Source organism: Oncorhynchus tshawytscha, linkage group LG24 (assembly GCF_018296145.1).
Source record: "Oncorhynchus tshawytscha isolate Ot180627B linkage group LG24, Otsh_v2.0, whole genome shotgun sequence".
NCBI lineage: Eukaryota > Metazoa > Chordata > Actinopteri > Salmoniformes > Salmonidae > Oncorhynchus > Oncorhynchus tshawytscha.
In genome coordinates, this window is record NC_056452.1 from 32,513,320 (window position 1) to 32,534,129 (window position 20,810).

Below are 20,810 nucleotides of genomic sequence, written 5' to 3' on the forward strand. Positions count from 1 at the left end.
TAGAAGTGATTTCAATAGACTTGACTGGAGACTGCAGAGTCAGAGTCCTTTGGTTCTCACCGTCCTCCATCTTGGAGAAGACATGGCGCTCATGGGCAGAGCAGGGGCCGAGGGATTTGGAGGAGGGGCGGGGGACACGTAGTCTGTCTGGGACGGACTCCCAGGTCCTCGTTCAGTTGCTCCAGGCGGTTGCGCTCTCTCTCCGCTTTGTTCTGGGAGGGCAGGAAGACCATGTTAAGGGCTCCAGAGTAATGTTGTGCATCTTGTGGTAACCTCATGTCATCTTCATAGACAGAAACAACTGTTTATTCTGTATATTCATTTGAAATGGCTAATATGCAAAATAGAATAAAAAGCAACAACATTTATTTCTCCTACCTTTATTTTCTTACGGTGCTTGATCTTCTGAACATTCTTATTGGCCGGACGGACAATCTTGTCAGCTTTGACCCACTCATCATATCTAAGGAGAGAGAGACAGAGACAGAGAGTCAATCAAAGGTCAGTTATAAAACCTATGGCCCAAATGGCACACTATTCCCAATATAGTGCACTACTTTAGACCAGAGCCATATATAGTGCACTACGTATGACCAGAGCCCTATGGGATTCAATATGGGCCCTGGTCAAAAGTAGTGTACTACCTATGGGATTCCCTATTGGCCCTAGTCAAAAGTAGTGTACTACCTATGGGATTCAATATGGGCCCTGGTCAAAAGTAGTGTACTACCTATGGGATTCCCTATTGGCCCTGGTCAAAAGTAGTGCACTACCTATGGGATTCCCTATTGGCCCTGGTCAAAAGTAGTGCACTACCTATGGGATTCTCTATTGTCCCTGGTCAAAAGTAGTGCACTATATAGGAATAGGGTGCCATTTGGAACACAAGGGAATATTATATTTGAGATTCTTCAAAGTAGCCACCCTTTGCCTTGACGACAGCTTTGCACACTCTGGCATTCTCTCAACCAGCTTCATGAAGTGCATGGAATACATTTTAATTAACAGGTGTGCCTTGTTAAATGTTCATGCGTTTGAGACAATTAGTTGTGTTGTGACAAGGTAGGGGGGGTATACAGAAGATAGCCTTATTTGGTAAAATACCAAGTCCATATTATGGCAAGAACAGCTCAAATAAGCAAAGAGAAACAACAGTCCATCATTACTTTAAGAAATGAAGGTCAGTCAATACGGATAATGTCAACTTTGAACGTTTCTTAAAGTGCAGTTGCAAAATCCATCAAGCGCTATGATGAAACTGGCTCTCATGAGGACCGCCACAGGAAAGGAAGACCAGAGTTACCTCTGCTGCAGAGGAGAAGTTCATTAGAGTTACCAGCCTCAGAAATTGCTGCCAAAATAAATGCTTCAGAGTTCAAGTGACAGACACATCTCAACGTAAACTGTTCAGAGGAGACCCCCGAGTGGCGCAGCGGTCTCAGTGCTAGAGGTGTCACTTCAGACCCTGGTTCGATTCCAGGCTGTATCACAACCGGCTATAATTGGGAGTCCCATAGTGCGGCTCACAATTGGCCCAGTGTCGTACGACTTAGGGTTTGGCCAGGGTAGGCCGTCATTGTAAATAAGAATTTGTTCTTAACTGACTTGCCTTGTTAAAAAGGTCAAATAAAATACTTGAAAAAACAGATGCTTGGGGGCTTGGAACAGATCTCCGCATGTGTATTTCCCACCGTGAAGCATGGAAGAGGAGGAGGTGTGATGTGGGGGTGCTTTGCTGGTGACACTGTCAATGATTTATTTAGAATTCAAGGCAGACTTAACCAGCATGGCCTCCACAGCATTCTGCAGCGATACGCCATCCCATATGGTTTGGGCTTAGTGGGACTATCATTTATTTTTCAACAGCACAATGACCCAACACACCTCCAGGCTGTGTAAGGGATTTTTGACCAAGAAGGTGAGTGCTGGAGTGCTGCATCAGATGACCTGGCCTCCACAATCACCTGACCTCAACCCAATTGAGATGGTTTGGGATGAGTTAGACTGCGGAGTGAAAGAACAGCAGCCAACAAGTGCTCAGCATTTGTGGGAACTCCTTCAAGACTGATGGAAAAGCATTCCAGGTGAAGCTGGTTGAGATAATGCCAAGAGTGTGCAAAGCTGTCATCAAGGCAAAGGGTGTCTACTTCTAAAATATAATATATTTTGATTTGATTAACATTATTTTGGTTACTATGTGTTCTTTCATAGTTTTGATGTCTTCACTGTTATTCTACAATATAGAGAATAGTGAAAATAAAGAAAAATCCAGGAATGAGTAGCTGTGTCCAAACTTTTGACTGGTACTGAATATCAACATATTTTTATTTATTTTACCTTTATTTAACTAGGGAAGTCAGTTAAGAACAAATTCTTATTTTCAATGATGGCCTAAGAACAGTGGGTTAACTGCCTTGTTCAGGGGCAGAACGACAGATTTTTTTACCTTGTCAGCTCGGGGATTTGATCTTGCAACCTTTCGGTTACTGGTCCAACGCTCTAACCACTAGTCTACCTGCCGCCCCATAATTATATAATGGAATAAAACCACCATAATTAAGATAAATCAAAATTATTACTTGGAATAAGACAGCCTTAATGAAGACAAATCCACATTATAATTATGGAATAAAAGAACCTTAAGATAAATCAACACTATGATAATACCAACAACCATAGAAATGATTTACAGAATGTTTAACTACCCAAAGGTAGTCTACTTGGATCTACAGAAAGGAATGAAAGTCTTCCAATGTCCACAAGACACAGTAACGCAGAGAAAAGAACCTCTGCTCAACAACTTATGGAATTCAACCACAAAACAACAGTAAGACAATCCCTACATTGGTCTCACTGTGAAAAGCTCTTCACTATTTTGTCTGTCTTATGTATGCCAACTCTACTTCTACATAGTAACAGTGTATTTATTACCCTGTCTCTGGCCCAGGGGGGAGAGGTAGAGGTGAGTATAGCAGCACTTTAATACCAGATTCACACGATAGGGCCCACCCGAACCGCACCCTTCTGCTTGTGGTCCTTTCCAGTATGGTTCCAGCAATTATGGTGGATGTTTAACCAGGCAAGCTCAGTTTCTCAGCTTGGCTTGGGTAGGTTTGGCCCTATAACGTGAATGAGGATTAAATGGAATTTTAAAGTGGCTTAGACTTCATAAAATAGCTCTATTCTTCAATGAGAAGGCTCTGTGAAAGAGCTTCATTTTATGGTCAAACTCAGCCCGTCTCTAGATGACAGTGGGAGGACAGACAGACAGACAGATGGGGAGACAAACTGTCAGTCAATACTTTAAAACGTCAACAAACCAAAGTCATTACTGATTGCCCCAATTCTCAATGTTAACCACTAGATGTCCACAGTGCAATGATAATTAATTAGTCCTGACACAGAAAACCATTACATTATCTATAGCTGATGGTAAGAAATAATCAATGATAATTCATGCGTCGTGTCACAGAGGGAACATTACATTATCTATAGCTGATGGTAAGATATAATCAATGATATATAAATATAATATATGTGAGCTTGTTTCAAAACAGAGAGGAAGGAATATCCATGTTGTTGCTACAGGGATCTCCATTTAAAAGGTAAGCTCTTTATATTTACAGCTGGGTCTATTTGAGGAGGGTAAATAATATAGCTGTAATACTAGTGGTGGCTAGGAAGGTGATAGGTCATATTCCCCAGGGCTTTGTGTCCTGCTAATCTTACCTGCCGTTTCAGCCACACCTCTCCACTAATATATATTCATATCCACAAAACTAGTAGGGGTCAGGTGATAGATATATTGAGGTGATAGGTCATATTCCCCAGGTCTGTGTGTCCTGCTAATCTTACCTGACGTTCCAGCCACACCTCTCCACTAATATATATATTAATATCAACTAGTAGTGGTCAGGTGATAAATATATTGAGGTGAAAGGTCATATTCCCCAAGGCTGTGTGTCCTGCTAATCTTACCTGCCATTCCAGCCACACCTCTCCACTAATATATATATTAATATCAACTAGTAGTGGTCAGGTGATAAATATATTGAGGTGAAAGGTCATATTCCCCAAGGCTGTGTGTCCTGCTAATCTTACCTGACGTTCCAGCCACAGTAGTGAACCAGGTAGAGCACCTCTCCCCCCTCCACGTCAGCCTCTTTCACAGTGGCCTGGTACGTCTTCAGGCTGCGACCACGACCATACCTCACCTGCACCTTCATCCCCGGGGGGTAACACTCAAACTCCTCCCCTTCCTCCCCCAGATCCTCATCACCACCATCGCCCTCCTGACTGCAGCTCTCATCCCTGAAATCAATGAAACACAGTTCAGCTTCCTGTTCACTTCCTGGGCCTAGGCTTCCCATAATGCACCACAACCACAAACCCACCCAAACCCCACTCTCACTACCTGCCACTAGGTAGGCCAAACCCACCATTGGCCTGGGACAACCGCCAATCTCCAAGCCACTACTACTAAAAACAACAACACACAACTAATAAATAACCCCCTAGGCTCCAAGCACATACTACTAAATAACCCTCCTAGGCTCTAAGCACATACTACTAAATAACCCTCCTTGCCTCCAAGCCACTACTACTAAATAACCCTCCTAGGCTCTAAGCACATACTACTAAATAACCCTCCTAGCCTCCAAGCCACTACTACTAAATAACCCTCCCAGCCTCCAAGCACACTACTAGTAAATACCCCCTAGCCTCCAAGCCACTACTTGTAAATAACCCCCAGCCTCCAAGCCACTACCTACTAAATAACCCCAGCCTCCAAGCCACTACCTGTAAATAACCCCCCAGCCTCCAAGCCACTACTAGTAAATAAAGCCTCCCCCTAGCCTCCAAGCCACTACTACTAAATAAAACCTCAACCTCCGAGCCACTACTACTAAATACCCCCTAGCTCCAAGCCACTACTACTAAATAACCCCTAGCCTCCAAGCCACTACTACTAAATAACCCCTAGCTTCCAAGCCACTACTACTTAATAAAACCTCTACCCTCCAAGTCACTACTACTAAATACTTCCAGCCTCCAAGCCACTACTAGTAAATAACCCCCTAGCCTCCAAGCCACTACTTGTAAATAACCCCCAGCCTCCAAGCCACTACTAGTAAATAACCCCCTAGCCTCCAAGGCACTACTACTTAATAAAAAATCAACCCTCCAAGCCACTACCACTTAAAACACATCTACCTCCAAGCCACTACTATTAAAACCATATTAGGCTCCTCACCCTCCAAGTTACTACTACTAAATAACCCCCATAGCCTCCAAGCCACTACTACTAAATAGCCCCCATAGCCTCCAAGCCACTACTACTAAATAACCCCCATAGCCTCCAAGCCATTGCTACTAATTAACCTCCCTAGCTTCCAAATCCTCCAAGCAACTACTACTAAACAACCCCCCATAGCCTCCTCAGCCTCCAAGCCATTACTACTAAAGCAGCCCCAAGCCTCCAAGCCACTACTACCAAATCACCCCCTAGCCTCCAAGCCACTAATACTAATTCACCCCCTAGCCTCCAAGCCACGACTACTAAATAACCAAGCTAGCCTCCAAGCCAATACTACTAAATAACCCCCTAGCCTCCAAGCCACTACTACTAAATAACCCCCTAGCCTCCAAGCCACTGCTACTAAATAACCCCCTCAGCCTCCAAGCCACTACTACTAAATCACCCCCTAGCCTCCAAGCCACCAATACTAAATCACCCCCTAGTCTCCAAGCCGCGACTACTAAATAAGCACCTAGCCTCCAAGCCACTACTACTAAATAAGCACCTAGCCTCCAAGCCACTACTACTAAATAAGCACCTAGCCTCCAAGCCAAAAATATTAAATAACCCACCTAGCCTCCAAACCACTACTACTAAACAACCCACGTAGGCTCCTCACCCTCCAAGCCATTGCTACTAATTAACCCCCCTAGCTTCCAAAACCTCCAAGCCACTACTACTAAATAACCCCTGTAGCCACCAATACAATATTCATAAATAACTCCCAGCCTCGAAGCCAGTTCTACCAAATAACACACATAGCCCCCTCAGCCTCCAAGCCACATCTACTAAATAACACACATAGCCCCCTCAGCCTCCAAGCCACATCTACTAAATAACACACATAGCCCCCTCAGCCTCCAAGCCAGTTCTACTAAATAACACACATAGCCCTCAGCCTCCAAGCCACATCTACTAAATAACACACATAGCCCCCTCAGCCTCCAAGCCACATCTACTAAATAACACACATAGCCCTCAGCCTCCAAGCCACATCTACTAAATAACACACATAGCCCCTCAGCCTCCAAGCCACTTCTACTAAATAACACACATAGCCCTCAGCCTCCAAGCCACATCTACTAAATATTAACATAACCCCCTCAGCCTCCAAGCCACATCTACTAAATAACACACATAGCTCCTCAGCCTCCAAGCCACATTCTACTAAATAACCCATAGCTTCCTCAGCCTCCAAGCCACTACTACTAAATAACACACCCCCCTCAGCCTCCAAGCCACATCTACTAAATAACACACATAGCCCTCAGCCTCCAAGCCACTACTAAATAACACACCTAGCCCCTCAGCCTCCAAGCCACTTCTACTAAAGAACACACCTAGCCCTCAGCCTCCAAGCCACTTCTACTAAAGAACACACCTAGCTCCCTCAGCCTCCAAGCCACTTCTACTAAAGAACACACCTAGCCCTCAGCCTCCAAGCTACTTCTACTAAAGAACACACCTAGCCCTCAGCCTCCAAGCCACTTCTACTAAAGAACACACCTAGCCCCTCAGCCTCCAAGCCACTTCTACTAAATAACACACATAGCTCCCCTGAGCAACTTCTAGTAAATAACACACCTAGACCCCTCAGCCTCCAAGCCACTACTACAAAACAACCCCTGGACTCCAAGCCATTACAACTAAAATACTTCCCTAGTGTCCCCTCCTCCAAGCCACTACTAGTAAATAACCCCTAGCCTCCAAGCCACTACTAGTAATAACCCCTAGCCTCCAAGCCACTACTTGTAAATACCCCCCAGCCTCCAAGCAACTACTAGTAAATACCCCCTAGCCTCCAAGCCACTACTTGTAAATACCCCCTAGCCTCCAAGCCACTACTTGTAAATACCCCCCAGCCTCCAAGCAACTACTAGTAAATACCCCCTAGCCTCCAAGCACTACTTGTAAATACCCCCCAGCCTCCAAGCAACTACTAGTAAATACCCCCAGCCTCCAAGCCACTAATAGTAAATAACCCCTAGCCTCCAAGCACACTACTTAATAAAACCTCAACCTCCAAGACACTACTACTATTAACCCCCTAGCCTCCAAGGCACTTCTACTTAATAAAACCTCAAGCCTCCTCAGCCTCCAAGACACTACTACTAAATTAACCCCATAGCCTCCAAGCCACTACTACTAAATAACCCCTAGCTTCAAGCCAAATACTAAATCAACTAGCCTCCAAGCAACGACTACTAAATAACCACACTAGCCTCCAAGCCATTACAACTAAATAACCCCTAGCCTCCAAGCCACTACTACTAAATCACCCCTAGCCTTCAAGCCACACTACTAAATAACCCCCTAGCCTCCAAGCCACTACTACTAAATAACCCCCTAGCCTCCAAGCCACTACTACTAAATAACCCCCTAGCCTCCAAGCCACTACAACTAAATAACCCCCTCAGCCTCCAAGCCACTACTACTAAATCACCCCTAGCCTCCAAGCCACGACTACTAAATAACCACACTAGCCTCCAAGCCACTACTACTAAATAACCCCTAGCCTCCAAGCCACTACTACTAAAATAAGCACCTAGCTCCAAGCCTAAAATGTTTAAATAACCCACTAGCCTCCAAGCCACTACTACTAAATAACCCCCTAGCCTCCAAGCCACTACTAGTAAATAAACCCCCATAGCCTAAGCACTACTTACTAGCCCCCCAGCCTCCAAGCCACTACTACTAAATAACCCCCTAGCCTCCAAGCACAAAATGTTTAAATAAACCTCAACCTCCAAGCCACTACTACTAAATAACCCTCCTAGCCTCCAAGCACATACTACTAAATAAAACCTCCTAGCCTCAAAGCACATACTACTAAATAACCTTAGCCTCCAAGCCACTACTACTAAATAACCCCCCTAGCCTCCAAGCCACATACTACTAAATAACCTTCCTAGCCTCCAAGCCACTACTACTAAATAACCCCTAGCCTCTCAACCTCCAAGCCACTACTACTAAATAACCCCTAGCCTCAGAGCACTACTACTAAATAAACCCCCTTAGCCTCCAAGCCACTACTACTAAATAACCCTCCTAGCCTCCAAGCCACTACTACTAAATAACCCTCCTAGCCTCCAAGCACATACTACTAAATAACCTCCTAGCTCCAAGCCACTACTACTTAAAAACACATCTACCCTCCAAGCCACTACTATTAAAAACCATATTAGGCTCCTCACCCTCCAAGTCACTACTACTAAATAACCCCTGTAGATTCCAAGCCATTGCTACTAATTAACCTCCCTAACTTCCAAAACCTCAAAGCAACTACTACTAAATAACACACATAGCCTCCTCAGCCTCCAAGACACTACTACTAAATAACCCACGGAGGCTCCTCACCCTCCAAGACACTACTACCAAATAACCCCCATAGCCTCCAAGCCACTACTACTAAATAACCCCCTATAGCCTTCCAAGCATTACTACTAAATAACCCCTAGCCTCCAAGCCACTACTACTAAATAACCAACCTAGCTCTCCAAGCCACTACTACTAAATAACCCCATAGCTCCAAGCCACTACTACTAAATAACCTCCTCAGCCTCCAAACCAATACTACTAAATAACACCCCTAGCCTCCATGCCACTACTACTAAATAACCCCTAGCCTCCAATTCACTACAACTAAATAACCCCAATCCTTCAAGACACAACTACTAAATAACCCCCAGCCTCCAAGCCACTACTACTAAATAGCCCCCTAGCATCAACCTCAACCTCTACTAAAGCCTAGCCTCCTCAACTACCAAGTCAACTACTCTAACCCCTAGCCTCCAAGCCACTACTACTAAATAACCCCCCTAGCCTCCAAGCCACTACTACTAAATAACCCCATTGCCTCCAAGCCACTACTACTAAATATATCACTAGCCACTTTAAACAATGCTGCCTAATATAATGTTTACATACCCTACATTATTCATTTCATATGTATACGTATATACTGTACTCTATATCATCTACTGCATCCTTATGTAATACATGTATCACTAGCCATTTTAACTATGCCACTTTGTTTACATACTCATCTCATATGTATATACTGTACTCGATACCATCTACTGTATCTTGCCTATGCCGCTCTGTACCATCACTCATTCATATATCTTTATGTACATATTCTTTATCCCCCTACACTTGTGTGTATAAGACAGTAGTTTTGGAATTGTTAGTTAGATTACTTGTTGGTTATTACTGCATTGTCGGAACTAGAAGCACAAGCATTTCGCTACACTCGCATTAACATCTGCTAACCATGTGTATTTGACTAATACAATTTGATTTGATTTGATTTAAATAACCCCCCTAGCCTCCAAGCCACTACTACTAAATAACCCCCCTAGCCTCAAAGCCACTACTACTAAAATAACCCCCAGCCTCCAAGCCACTACTACTAAATAACCTCCCCAGCCTCCAAGCCACTACTACTAAATAACCTCCCCAGCCTCCAAGCCAATACTACTAAATAACCCCCCTAGCCTCCAAGCCACTACTACTAAATAACCCCTAGCCTCCAATTCAGTACAACTAAATAACCCCCAATCCTTCAAGACACAACTACTAAATAACCCACCTAGCCTCCAAGCCACTTCTACTAAATAACCCCTAGCATCCAATTCACCACAACTAAATAACCCCCAATCCTTCAAGACACAACTACTAAATAACCCCCTAGCCACAAAGCCACTACTACTAAGTAACCCCCCAGCCTCCAAGCCACTAATACTAAATAGCGCCCCTAGCTCTCAACCTCCAAGCCACTACTACTAAACAACCCCCTAGCCTCTCAACCTCCAAGCCACGACGACTAAATAACCTCTAGCATCCTCAACTCGGCCACTACTACCAAATAACCCCTAGCCTCCAAGCTATACTACTAAATAACCCCTAGCCTCCAAGCACCACTACTAATAACCCTAATCCTTCAAGCCACTCCTACTAAATAACCCCTACCCTCCAAGCCACTACAACTAAATAATCCCCCAGCCTCCAAGCAAATACTACTAAATAACCCCATAGCTCTCCAAGCCACTACAACTAAATAACCTCCCAGCCTCCAAGCCAATACTACTAAATAACCCCTAGCCACAAAGCCACTACTACTAAAATAACCCCAGCATCGAAAGCCAATACTACTAAGAAACCCCCAGCCTCCAAGCCACTACTACTAAATAGCCCCCTAGCATCCTCAACCTCCAAGCCACTACTACTAAATAACCCCTCTAGCCTCCTCAACCTCCAAGCCACTACTACAAAATAAGTCCCATAGCCTCCAAGCCACTACTACTAAATAACCCCTAGCTCAAGCCACTACTAGTAATAACCCCTAGCCTCTCAACCTCCAAGCCACTACTACTAAATAACCCCTCTAGCCTCCTCAACCTCCAAGCCACTACTACAAAATAAGTCCCCTAGCCTTCAAGCCACACTACTAAATAACACCCTAGCCTCCAAGCCACTACAACTAAATAACCCCTAATCCTTCAAGACACAACTACTAAATAACCCCTAGCCTCCAAGCCACTACTACTAAATAACCCCCTTGTTCTAAACACCTACTACTAAATAACCCCCTAGCCTCTCAACCTCCAAGCCACTACTACAAAATAAGTCCCTAGCCTTCAAGCCACACTACTAAATAACCCCTAGCCTCCAAGCCACTACAACTAAATAACCCCTAATCTCAAGCCACAACTACTAAATAACCCCTAGCTCCAAGCCACTACTACTAAATAACCCCCAATCCTCCAAGCCACTACTACTAAATAACCCCCAGCGTCCTCAACCTCCAAGTCACTACTACTAAATAACCTCCCAGCCTCTAAGCCACTACTACTAAATAACTACTAAGTAACCCCCAGCCTCTCCAAGCCACTACTACTAAATAGCCCTAGCTCCTCAACCCTCTAAGCTACTACTACTAAATACCCCTAGCCTCTCAGCCTCAAGCCACTACTACTAAATAAAACCCCATAGCCTCCAAGGCACTACTACTAAATAACCCCTAGCCTCCAAGCCACTACTACTAAGAAACCCCTAGCCTCCTCAACCTCCAAGCCACTACTACTAAATAACCCCTAGCCAAATCAAATCAAATTTATTTATATAGCCCTTCGTACATCAGCTGATATCTCAAAGTGCTGTACAGAAACCCAGCCTGAAACCCAAACAGCAAGCAATGCAGGTGTAGAAGCACGGTGGCTAGGAAAAACTCCCTAGAAAGGCCAAACCTAGGAAGAAACCTAGAGAGGAACTAGGCTATGGGGTGGCCAGTCCTCTTCTGGCTAGCCTCTCAACCTCCAAGCCACTACTACTAAATAACCCCTAGCTCTCAACTCCAAGCCACTACTACAAAATAAGTCCACAAGCCTCCAAGCCACTACTACTAAATAACCCCTAGCTCAAGCCACTACTAGTAAATAACCCCCTAGCCCTCAAGCTACACTACTAAATAACCCCTAGCTCTCCAAGCTACTACAACTAAATAACCCTTCAATCCTCCAAGCCACTACTATTAAATAACCCCAGCCTCCAAGCCACTACTACTAAATAACCCCTAGCCTCTCAACCTCCAAGCCACTACTACTAAATAACCCCCTAGCCTCCTCAGAGCCACTACTACTAAATAACCCCTAGTTAGCCTCCAAGCCACTACTACTAAATAACCCCCTAGCCTTAGCCTCCAAGCCACTACTACTAAATAACTCCCCAAGCCTTCAAGCCACAACTACTAAAAACCCCTAGCCTCCAAGTCACAACTACTAAATAACCCCTAGCTCACTACTACTAAATAACCCCTAGCCTCAAGCCACTACAACTAAATAACCCCCTAATCCCAAGCCACTACTACTAAATAACCCCTAGCCTCCTCAGCCTCCAAGCCACTACTACTAAATAACTCCCCAGCCTCCCAAGCTCACTACTACTAAATAACAAGCCTCCAAGCCACTACTACTAAATAACCCCTAGCTCCTCAACCTCCAAGCCACTACTACTAAATAACCCTCCTATCCAAGCCACTACTACTAAATACACCCAGCCTCCTCAACCTCCAAGCCACTACTACTAAATAACCCCTAGCCTCTCAACCTCCCACTACTACTAAATAACCCCTAGCCTCCAAGCCACTACATTACTAAATAACCCCCAGCCTCTCAAGACACTACTACTAAATAACCCCCCCTAGCCTCCAACTACTACTAAATAACCCCCTAGCCTCCAAGCCACTACTACTAAATAACCCCCCCTAGCCTCCTCAAGCCAAGCTACTACTACTAAATAACCCCCTAGCCTCCAAGCCACTACTACTAAATAACCCCTAGCCTCCAAGCCACTACAACTAAATAACCCCTAAGACACAACTACTAAATAACAAGCCTCCAAGCCACTACTACTAAATAACCCCCAGCCTCCAAGCCACTACTACTAAATAACCCCCAGCCTCCAAGCAACTACTACTAAATAACCCCTAGCCTCCTCAGCCTCCAAGCCACTACTACTAAATACCCCCTCCTAGCCTCCAAGCCACTACTACTAAATAACCCCAGCTCCTCAACCTCCAAGCCACTAGCCCCAGCCTCCAAGCCATTACTACTAAATAACCCTCCTAGCCTCCAAGCCACTACTACTAAATAACTACCCCAAATAACCCTCAGCCTCCAAGCCACTACTACTAAATAACCCACCTAGCCTCCAAGCCACTACTACTAAATAACCCCTAGCCTCTCAAGCCACTACTACTAAATACCCTTAGCCTAATCAGCTTCAAGACACAACTACTAAATAAACCCCATAGCTCCAAGGCACTACTACTAAATAACCCCTTAGCCTCCAAGCCACTACTACTAAATAACCCCTAGCCTCCAAGCCACTACTACTAATAACCCCTTAGCCTCCAAGCTACTACTACTAAATAACTCCTAATCTTCAAGCCACAACCACTAAAGCCCCCTAGCCTCCAAGCCACTACTACTAAATAACCCCTAGCCTCAAAGCCACTACTAATAAAATAACCCCAGCCTCCAAGCCACTACTACTAAGTAACCCCCAGCCTCCAAGCCACTACTACTAAATAGCCCCCTAGCCTCCTCAACCTCCAAGCCACTACTACTACTAAATAACCCCCTAGCCACAAAGCCACTACTACTAAGTAACCCCCCAGCCTCCAAGCCACTACTACTAAATAGCCCCTAGCCTCCTCAACCTCCAAGCCACTACTACTAAATACCCCTAGCCTCTCAGCCTCCAAGCCACTACTACTAAATAAACCCATAGCTCCAAGGCACTACTACTAAGAAACCCCTAGCCTCTCAAGCCACTACTACTAAATAGCCCCTAGCTCAACCTCCAAGCCACTACTACTAATTAACCCCTAGCTCTCAGCCTCCAAGCCACTACTACAAAATAAGTCCACAAGCCTCAAGCCACTACTACTAAATAACCCCCTAGCCTCCAAGCCACTACTAGTAAATAACCCTAGCCTCAAGCCACAACTACTAAATAACCCCTAGCTACTACTACTAAATAACCCCTAGCCACTACTACTAAATAACACCCTAGCCTCCAAGCTACTACAACTAAATAACCCCTAAGCTCCAAGCAACTACTACTAATAACCCCCTAGCTCCTCAACCTCAAGTTACTACTACTAAATAACCCCTAGCCTCAGAGCTACTACTACTAAATAACCCTTAGCCTCCAAGCTACTACTACTAAATAACCCCTAGCCTCCAAGTTACTACTACTAAATAAGCCTTACTACTACTACTAAATAACCCCAATCCTCAAGCTACACCACTAAATACCCCCTAGCTCTCCAAGTCTACTAAATAACCCCTAGCCTCAAAGCCTACTACTACTAAATAACCCCCTAGCCTCCAAGCCACTACTACTAAATAACTCCCCCTAGCCACTACTACAACCCCTAGCCAAGCCACTACTACTAAATAGCCCCCTAGCCTCCTCAACCTCCAAGCCACTACTAACTAATTAACCCCTAGCCTCCTCAACCTCCAAGCCACTACTACAAAATAACCCCTAGCCTCAACCTCCAAGCCACTACTACAAAATAACCCTCTAGCCTCCTCAACCTCCAAGCCACTACTACAAAATAAGTCCACAAACCTAGCCACTAACTAAATAACCCCTAGCCTCCAAGCCACTACTACTAAATAACCCCTAGCCACTACTACTAAATAACACCCTAGCTCCAAGCCACTACAACTAAATAACCCCCTAATCCTCCAAGCTACTACTACTAAATAACCCCCAGCTCCAAGCAACTACTACTAAATAACCCCCTAGCCTCCTCAACCTCAAGTTACTACTACTAAATAACCCCTGCCTCAAGCCATTACTACTAAATAACCCTCCTAGCCTCCAAGCCACTACTACTAAATACACCTACCCCAGTCTCTCAACCTCCAAGCCACTACTACTAAATACACCCACCCCAGTCTCCTCAACCTCCAAGCTACTACTACTAAATAACCCACCTAGCCTCCAAGCCACTACTACTAAATAACCCCTAGCTCCAAGCTACTACAACTAAATAACTAAGCCTTCAAGACACGACTACTAAATAACCCCTAGCTCCCACGCTAATACTACTAAATAACCCCCTAGCTCCAAGACACTACTACTAAATAACCCCTAGCCTCCAAGCCACTACAACTAAATAACTCTAACTCAAGACACAACTACTAAATAACCCCTAGCCTCCAAGCTACTACTACTAAATAACTTCTAGCTTCAAGCTATTACTACTAAATAACCTTCCCAGCTCAAGCCACTACTACTAAATACACCCACCCCAGCTCTCAACCTCTGCACTACTACTAAATAACCCACCTAGCTCCAAGCTACTACTACTAAATAACCCTAGCTCTCAAGCTACTACAACTAAATAACCCCAATCCTTCAAGCCTAAATAGCCCCCTAGCCCCACGCTAATACTACTAAATAACCCCTAGCCTCCAAGACACTACTACTAAATAACCCCTAGCCTCCAAGCTACTACAACTAAATAACCCCTAATCTCAAGACACACTAACTAAATAACCCCTAGCCTCCAAGCCACTACTACTAAATAACCCCTAGCCTCAAAGCCACTACTACTAAATAACCCCAGCCTCCAAGCCACTACTACTAAATAACCCCCAGCCTCCAAGCACTACTACTAAATAACCCCCCCCTAGCCTCAACCTCCAAGCCACTACTACTAAATAACCCCCTAGCCTCCAAGCCACTACTACTAAATACACCCCACCCCAGCCTCTCAACCTCCAAGCCACTACTACTAAATAACCCCCTAGCTCCAAGCCACTACTACTAAATAACCCCTAGCCTCCAAGCTACTACAACTAAATAACCCCCTAATCCTTCAAGACACAACTACTAAATAAACCCCATAGCCTCCAAGGCACTACTACTAAATAACCCTTAGCTCCAAGCTACTACTACTAAATAACCCCTAGCCTCCAAGCCACTACTACTAAATAACCCCTTTAGCTCTCCAAGCTACTACTACTAAATAACTCCCAATCCTTCAAGCCACAACTACTAAATAACCCCTAGCCTCCAAGCCACTACTACTAAATAACCCCTAGCCTCAAAGCCACTACTAATAAAATAACCCCAGCCTCCAAGCCACTACTACTAAGGAACCCCAGCCTCCAAGCCACTACTACTAAATAGCCCCCTAGCCTCCTCAACCTCCAAGCCACTACTACTACTAAATAACCCCTAGCCACAAAGCCACTACTACTAAGTAACCCCCAGCCTCCAAGCCACTACTACTAAATAGCCCCTAGCCTCCTCAACCTCCAAGCCACTACTACTAAATACTTCTAGCCTCCTCAGCCTCCAAGCCACTACTACTAAATAAACCCCATAGCCTCCAAGCCACTACTACTAAGAAACCCCCTAGCTCTCAACCTCCAAGCCACTACTACTAAATAGCCCCTAGCCTCCTCAACCTCCAAGCCACTACTACTAATTAACCCCCTAGCTCTCTCAACCTCCAAGCCACTACTACAAAATAAGTCCACAAGCCTTCAAGCCACTACTACTAAATAACCCCCTACAAGCCACTACTACTAAATAACCCCCAGCCTCCAAGCATACTACTAAATAACCCCTAGCCTCTCAACCTCCAAGCCACTACTACTAAATAACCCTCCTAGCCTCCAAGCCACTACTACTAAATACCCCTACCCCAGCCTCTCAACCTCCAAGCCACTATTACTAAATAACCCCTAGCCTCCAAGCTACTACTACTAAATAACCCTCCTAGCTCCAAGCCACTACTACTAAATAACCCCCCAGCCTCCTCAACCTCCAAGCCACTACTACTAAATAACCCACCTAGCCTCCAAGCCACTACTACTAAATAACCCCTAGCTCTCAAGCCACTACAACTAAATAACCCTAAGCTCAAGACACTACTACTAAATAAACCCCTAGCCTCCAAGCCACTACAACTAAATAACCCCAATCTTCAAGACACACTACTAAATAACCCCTAGCCTCCAAGCCACTACTACTAAATAACCCCCTAGCCTCAAAGCACTACTACTAAAATAACCCCAGCTTCAAGCCACTACTACTAAATAACCCCTAGCTTCCAAGCAACTACTACTAAATAACCCCTAGCCTCTCAACCTCCAAGCCACTACTACTAAATAACCCCCTTAGCCTCCAAGCCACTACTACTAAATAACTCCTCAGCCTCCAAGCCACAACTACTAAATAACCCCCTAGCCTCCAAGCCACTACTACTAAATAACCCCTAGCCTCCAAGCCACTACTACTAAATAACCCCTAAGCCTCCAAGCCACTACTACTAAATAACCCAGCCTCAAGCCTCCCCTAGCCTCCTCAACCTCAAGCCACTACTACTAAATAACCCCCTAGCCTCCAAGCCACTACTACTAAATACCCCCTAGCCTCTCAGCCTCAGCTACTACTACTAAATAACCCCTAGCCTCAAGCCACTACTACTAAATAACCCCTAGCCTCCAAGCCACTACTACTAAATACACCCACCCCAGCTCAACCTCAAGCTACTACTACTAAATAACCCACCTAGCCTCCAAGCCACTACTACTAAATAACCCCTAGCCTCCAAGCCACTACAACTAAATAACCCCAAGCCTCAAGACACTACTACTAAATAAACCCCCATAGCTCCAAGCCACTACTACTAAATAACCCCTTAGCTCCAAGCACTACTACTAAATAACCCCTAGCTCTCCAAGCCACTACTACTAAATAACCCCTTAGCCTCCAAGCCACTACTACTAAATAACTCCCAATCCTTCAAGCCACAACTACTAAATAACCCCTAGCCTCCAAGCCACTACTACTAAATAACCCCTAGCCTCAAAGCCACTACTACTAAAATAACCCCCTAGCCTCCAAGCCACTACTACTAATGAACCCCAGCCTAAGCTACTACTACTAAATAGCCCCCTAGCCTCCTCAACCTCCAAGCCACTACTACTACTAAATAACCCCCTAGCCACAAAGCCACTACTACTAAGTAACCCCCCAGCCTCCAAGCCACTACTACTAAATAGCCCCCTAGCCTCCTCAACCTCCAAGCCACTACTACTAAATAACCCCCCTAGCTCTCAGCCTCCAAGCCACTACTACTAAATAAACCCCATAGCCTCCAAGCCACTACTACTAAGAAACCCCCTAGCCTCCTCAACCTCCAAGCCACTACTACTAAATAGCCCCCTAGCCTCCTCAACCTCCAAGCCACTACTACTAATTAACCCCCTAGCCTCCTCAACCTCCAAGCCACTACTACAAAATAAGTCCACAAGCCTCCAAGCCACTACTACTAAATAACCCCTAGCCTCCAAGCCACTACTAGTAAATAACCCCTAGCCTCAAGCCACAACTACTAAATAACCCCCCTAGCTACTACTACTAAATAACCCCTAGCTACTACTACTAAATAAACCCCTAGCTCCAAGCTACTACAACTAAATAACCCCCTAATCCTCCAAGCAACTACTACTAAATAACCCCTAGCTCCTCAACCTCCAAGCACTACTACTAAATAACCCCCTAGCCTCAGAGCTACTACTACTAAATAACCCCTTAGCCTCAAGCCACTACTACTAAATAACCCCTAGCTCCAAGCCACTACTACTAAATAACCCCTTACAAGCCACTACTACTAAATAACTCCTAATCCTTCAAGCCACAACTACTAAATAACCCCTAGCCTCCAAGTCACTACTACTAAATAACCCCTAGCCTCAAGCCACTACTACTAAAACCCTCTAGCCTCCAAGTCACTACTACTAAATAACTCCCCAGCCACCAAGCCACTACTACTAAGAAACCCCTAGCCTTCTCAACCTCCAAGCCACTACTACTAAATAGCTCCCCTAGCTCTCAACCTCCAAGCCACTACTACTAATTAACCCCTAGCCTCCTCAACCTCCAAGCCACTACTACAAATAACCCCTAGCCTCCTCAACCTCCAAGCCACTACTACAAAATAACCCTCTAGCTCCTCAACCTCCAAGCCACTACTACAAAATAAGTCCAAACCTCCAAGCTACTACTACTAAATAACCCCCTAGCTCCAAGCTACAACTACTAAATAACCCCTAGCTACTACTACTAAATAACACCCTAGCCTCCAAGCTACTACAACTAAATAACCCCCTAATCCTCCAAGCACTACTACTAAATAACCCCCAGCCTCCAAGCCACTACTACTAAATAACCCCCTAGCTCTCAACCAAGCCACTACTACTAAATAACCCCTTGCCTCCAAGCTATTACTACTAAATAACCCTCCTAGCCTCCAAGCCACTACTACTAAATACACCCACCCCAGTCTCTCAACCTCCAAGCCACTACTACTAAATACACCCAAGTCTCCTCAACCTCCAAGCCACTACTACTAAATAACCCACCTAGCCTCCAAGCCACTACTACTAAATAACCCCTAGCCTCCAAGCCACTACAACTAAATAACCCCCTAATCCTTCAAGACACGACTACTAAATAACCCCTAGCTCCCACGCCAATACTACTAAATAACCCCTAGCCTCCAAGACACTACTACTAAATAACCCCTAGCCTCCAAGCCTACTACAACTAAATAACCCCCTAATCCTTCAAGACTACTACTAAATAACCCCTAGCCTCCAAGCCACTACTACTAAATAACCCCTAGCCTCCAAGCCATTACTACTAAATAACCCTCCCAGCTCCAAGCCACTACTACTAAATACACCCAAGCCTCCTCAACCTCCAAGCCACTACTACTAAATAACCCACCTAGCCTCCAAGCCACTACTACTAAATAACCCCTAGCCTCCAAGCTACTACAACTAAATAACCCCCTAATCTTCAAGACACAACTACTAAATAACCCCTAGCCCCACGCTAATACTACTAAATAACCCCTAGCTCCAAGACACTACTACTAAATAACCCCTAGCCTCCAAGCTACTACAATAAATAACCCCTAATCCTCAAGACACAACTACTAAATAACCCCTAGCCTCCAAGCCACTACTACTAAATAACCCCTAGCCTCAAAGCCACTACTACTAAAATAACCCCAGCTCCAAGCCACTACTACTAAGTAACCCCCAGCCTCCAAGCAACTACTACTAAATAACCCCCTAGCCTCTCAACCTCCAAGCCACTACTACTAAATAACCCTCCTAGCCTCCAAGCCACTACTACTAAATACAACCCCTAGCTCAACCTCCAAGCACTACTACTAAATAACCCACCTAGCTCCAAGCTACTACTACTAAATAACCCTAGCCTCCAAGCTACTACAACTAAATAACCCCTAATCTTCAAGACACAACTACTAAATAACCCCCTAGCTCTAACGCCATTACTACTAAATAACCCCTTAGCTCCAAGACACTACTACTAAATAACCCCTAGCCTCCAAGCCACTACTAATAACTAAAGCCTCCAAACCTACTAAATAACCCCTAGCCTCCAAGCCACTACTACTAAATAACCCCTAGCCTAGCCACTACTACTAAATAACCCCTAGCTCTCAAAGCCACTACTACTAAATAACCCCCCCAGCCTCCAAGCCACTACTACTAAATAACCCCTAGCCTCCAAGCCACTACTACTAAATAACCCCCTAGCCTCCTCAACCTCCAAGCCACTACTACTAAATAACCCCCTAGCCTCCATGCTACCTACTAAATAACCTACCCCAAGCTCAACTCCAAGCCACTACTACTAAATAACCCCCTAGCCTCAAAGCCACTACTACTAAATAACCCCCTAGCCTCCAAGCCACTACTACTAAATACCCACCCCTAGCCTCCTCAACCTCCAAGCCACTACTACTAAATAACCCACCTAGCCTCCAAGCCACTACTACTAAATAACCCCTAGCCTCCAAGCCACTACAACTAAATAAACCCCTAATCCTTCAAGACACAACTACTAAATAAAATAGCCTCCAAGGCACTACTACTAAATA

The 20,810-nt window shown here is 45.0% G+C and overlaps 1 protein-coding gene across 1 annotated transcript in view; it reads right to left on the bottom strand.

Moving 5' to 3' along the window:
• Nucleotides 1-378: 378 nt before the first annotated feature.
• The window catches only part of LOC112237455 (AT-rich interactive domain-containing protein 4B), a gene marked incomplete in the record, with an annotated part of 163,348 nt that continues 142,916 nt past the window's right edge, over nt 379-20,810 (bottom strand). The window contains 3 exon segments of the mRNA XM_042305692.1: nt 379-463; nt 3,021-3,119; nt 4,102-4,311. Of these exon segments, the coding sequence (XP_042161626.1) occupies nt 3,086-3,119; nt 4,102-4,311 (244 nt within the window).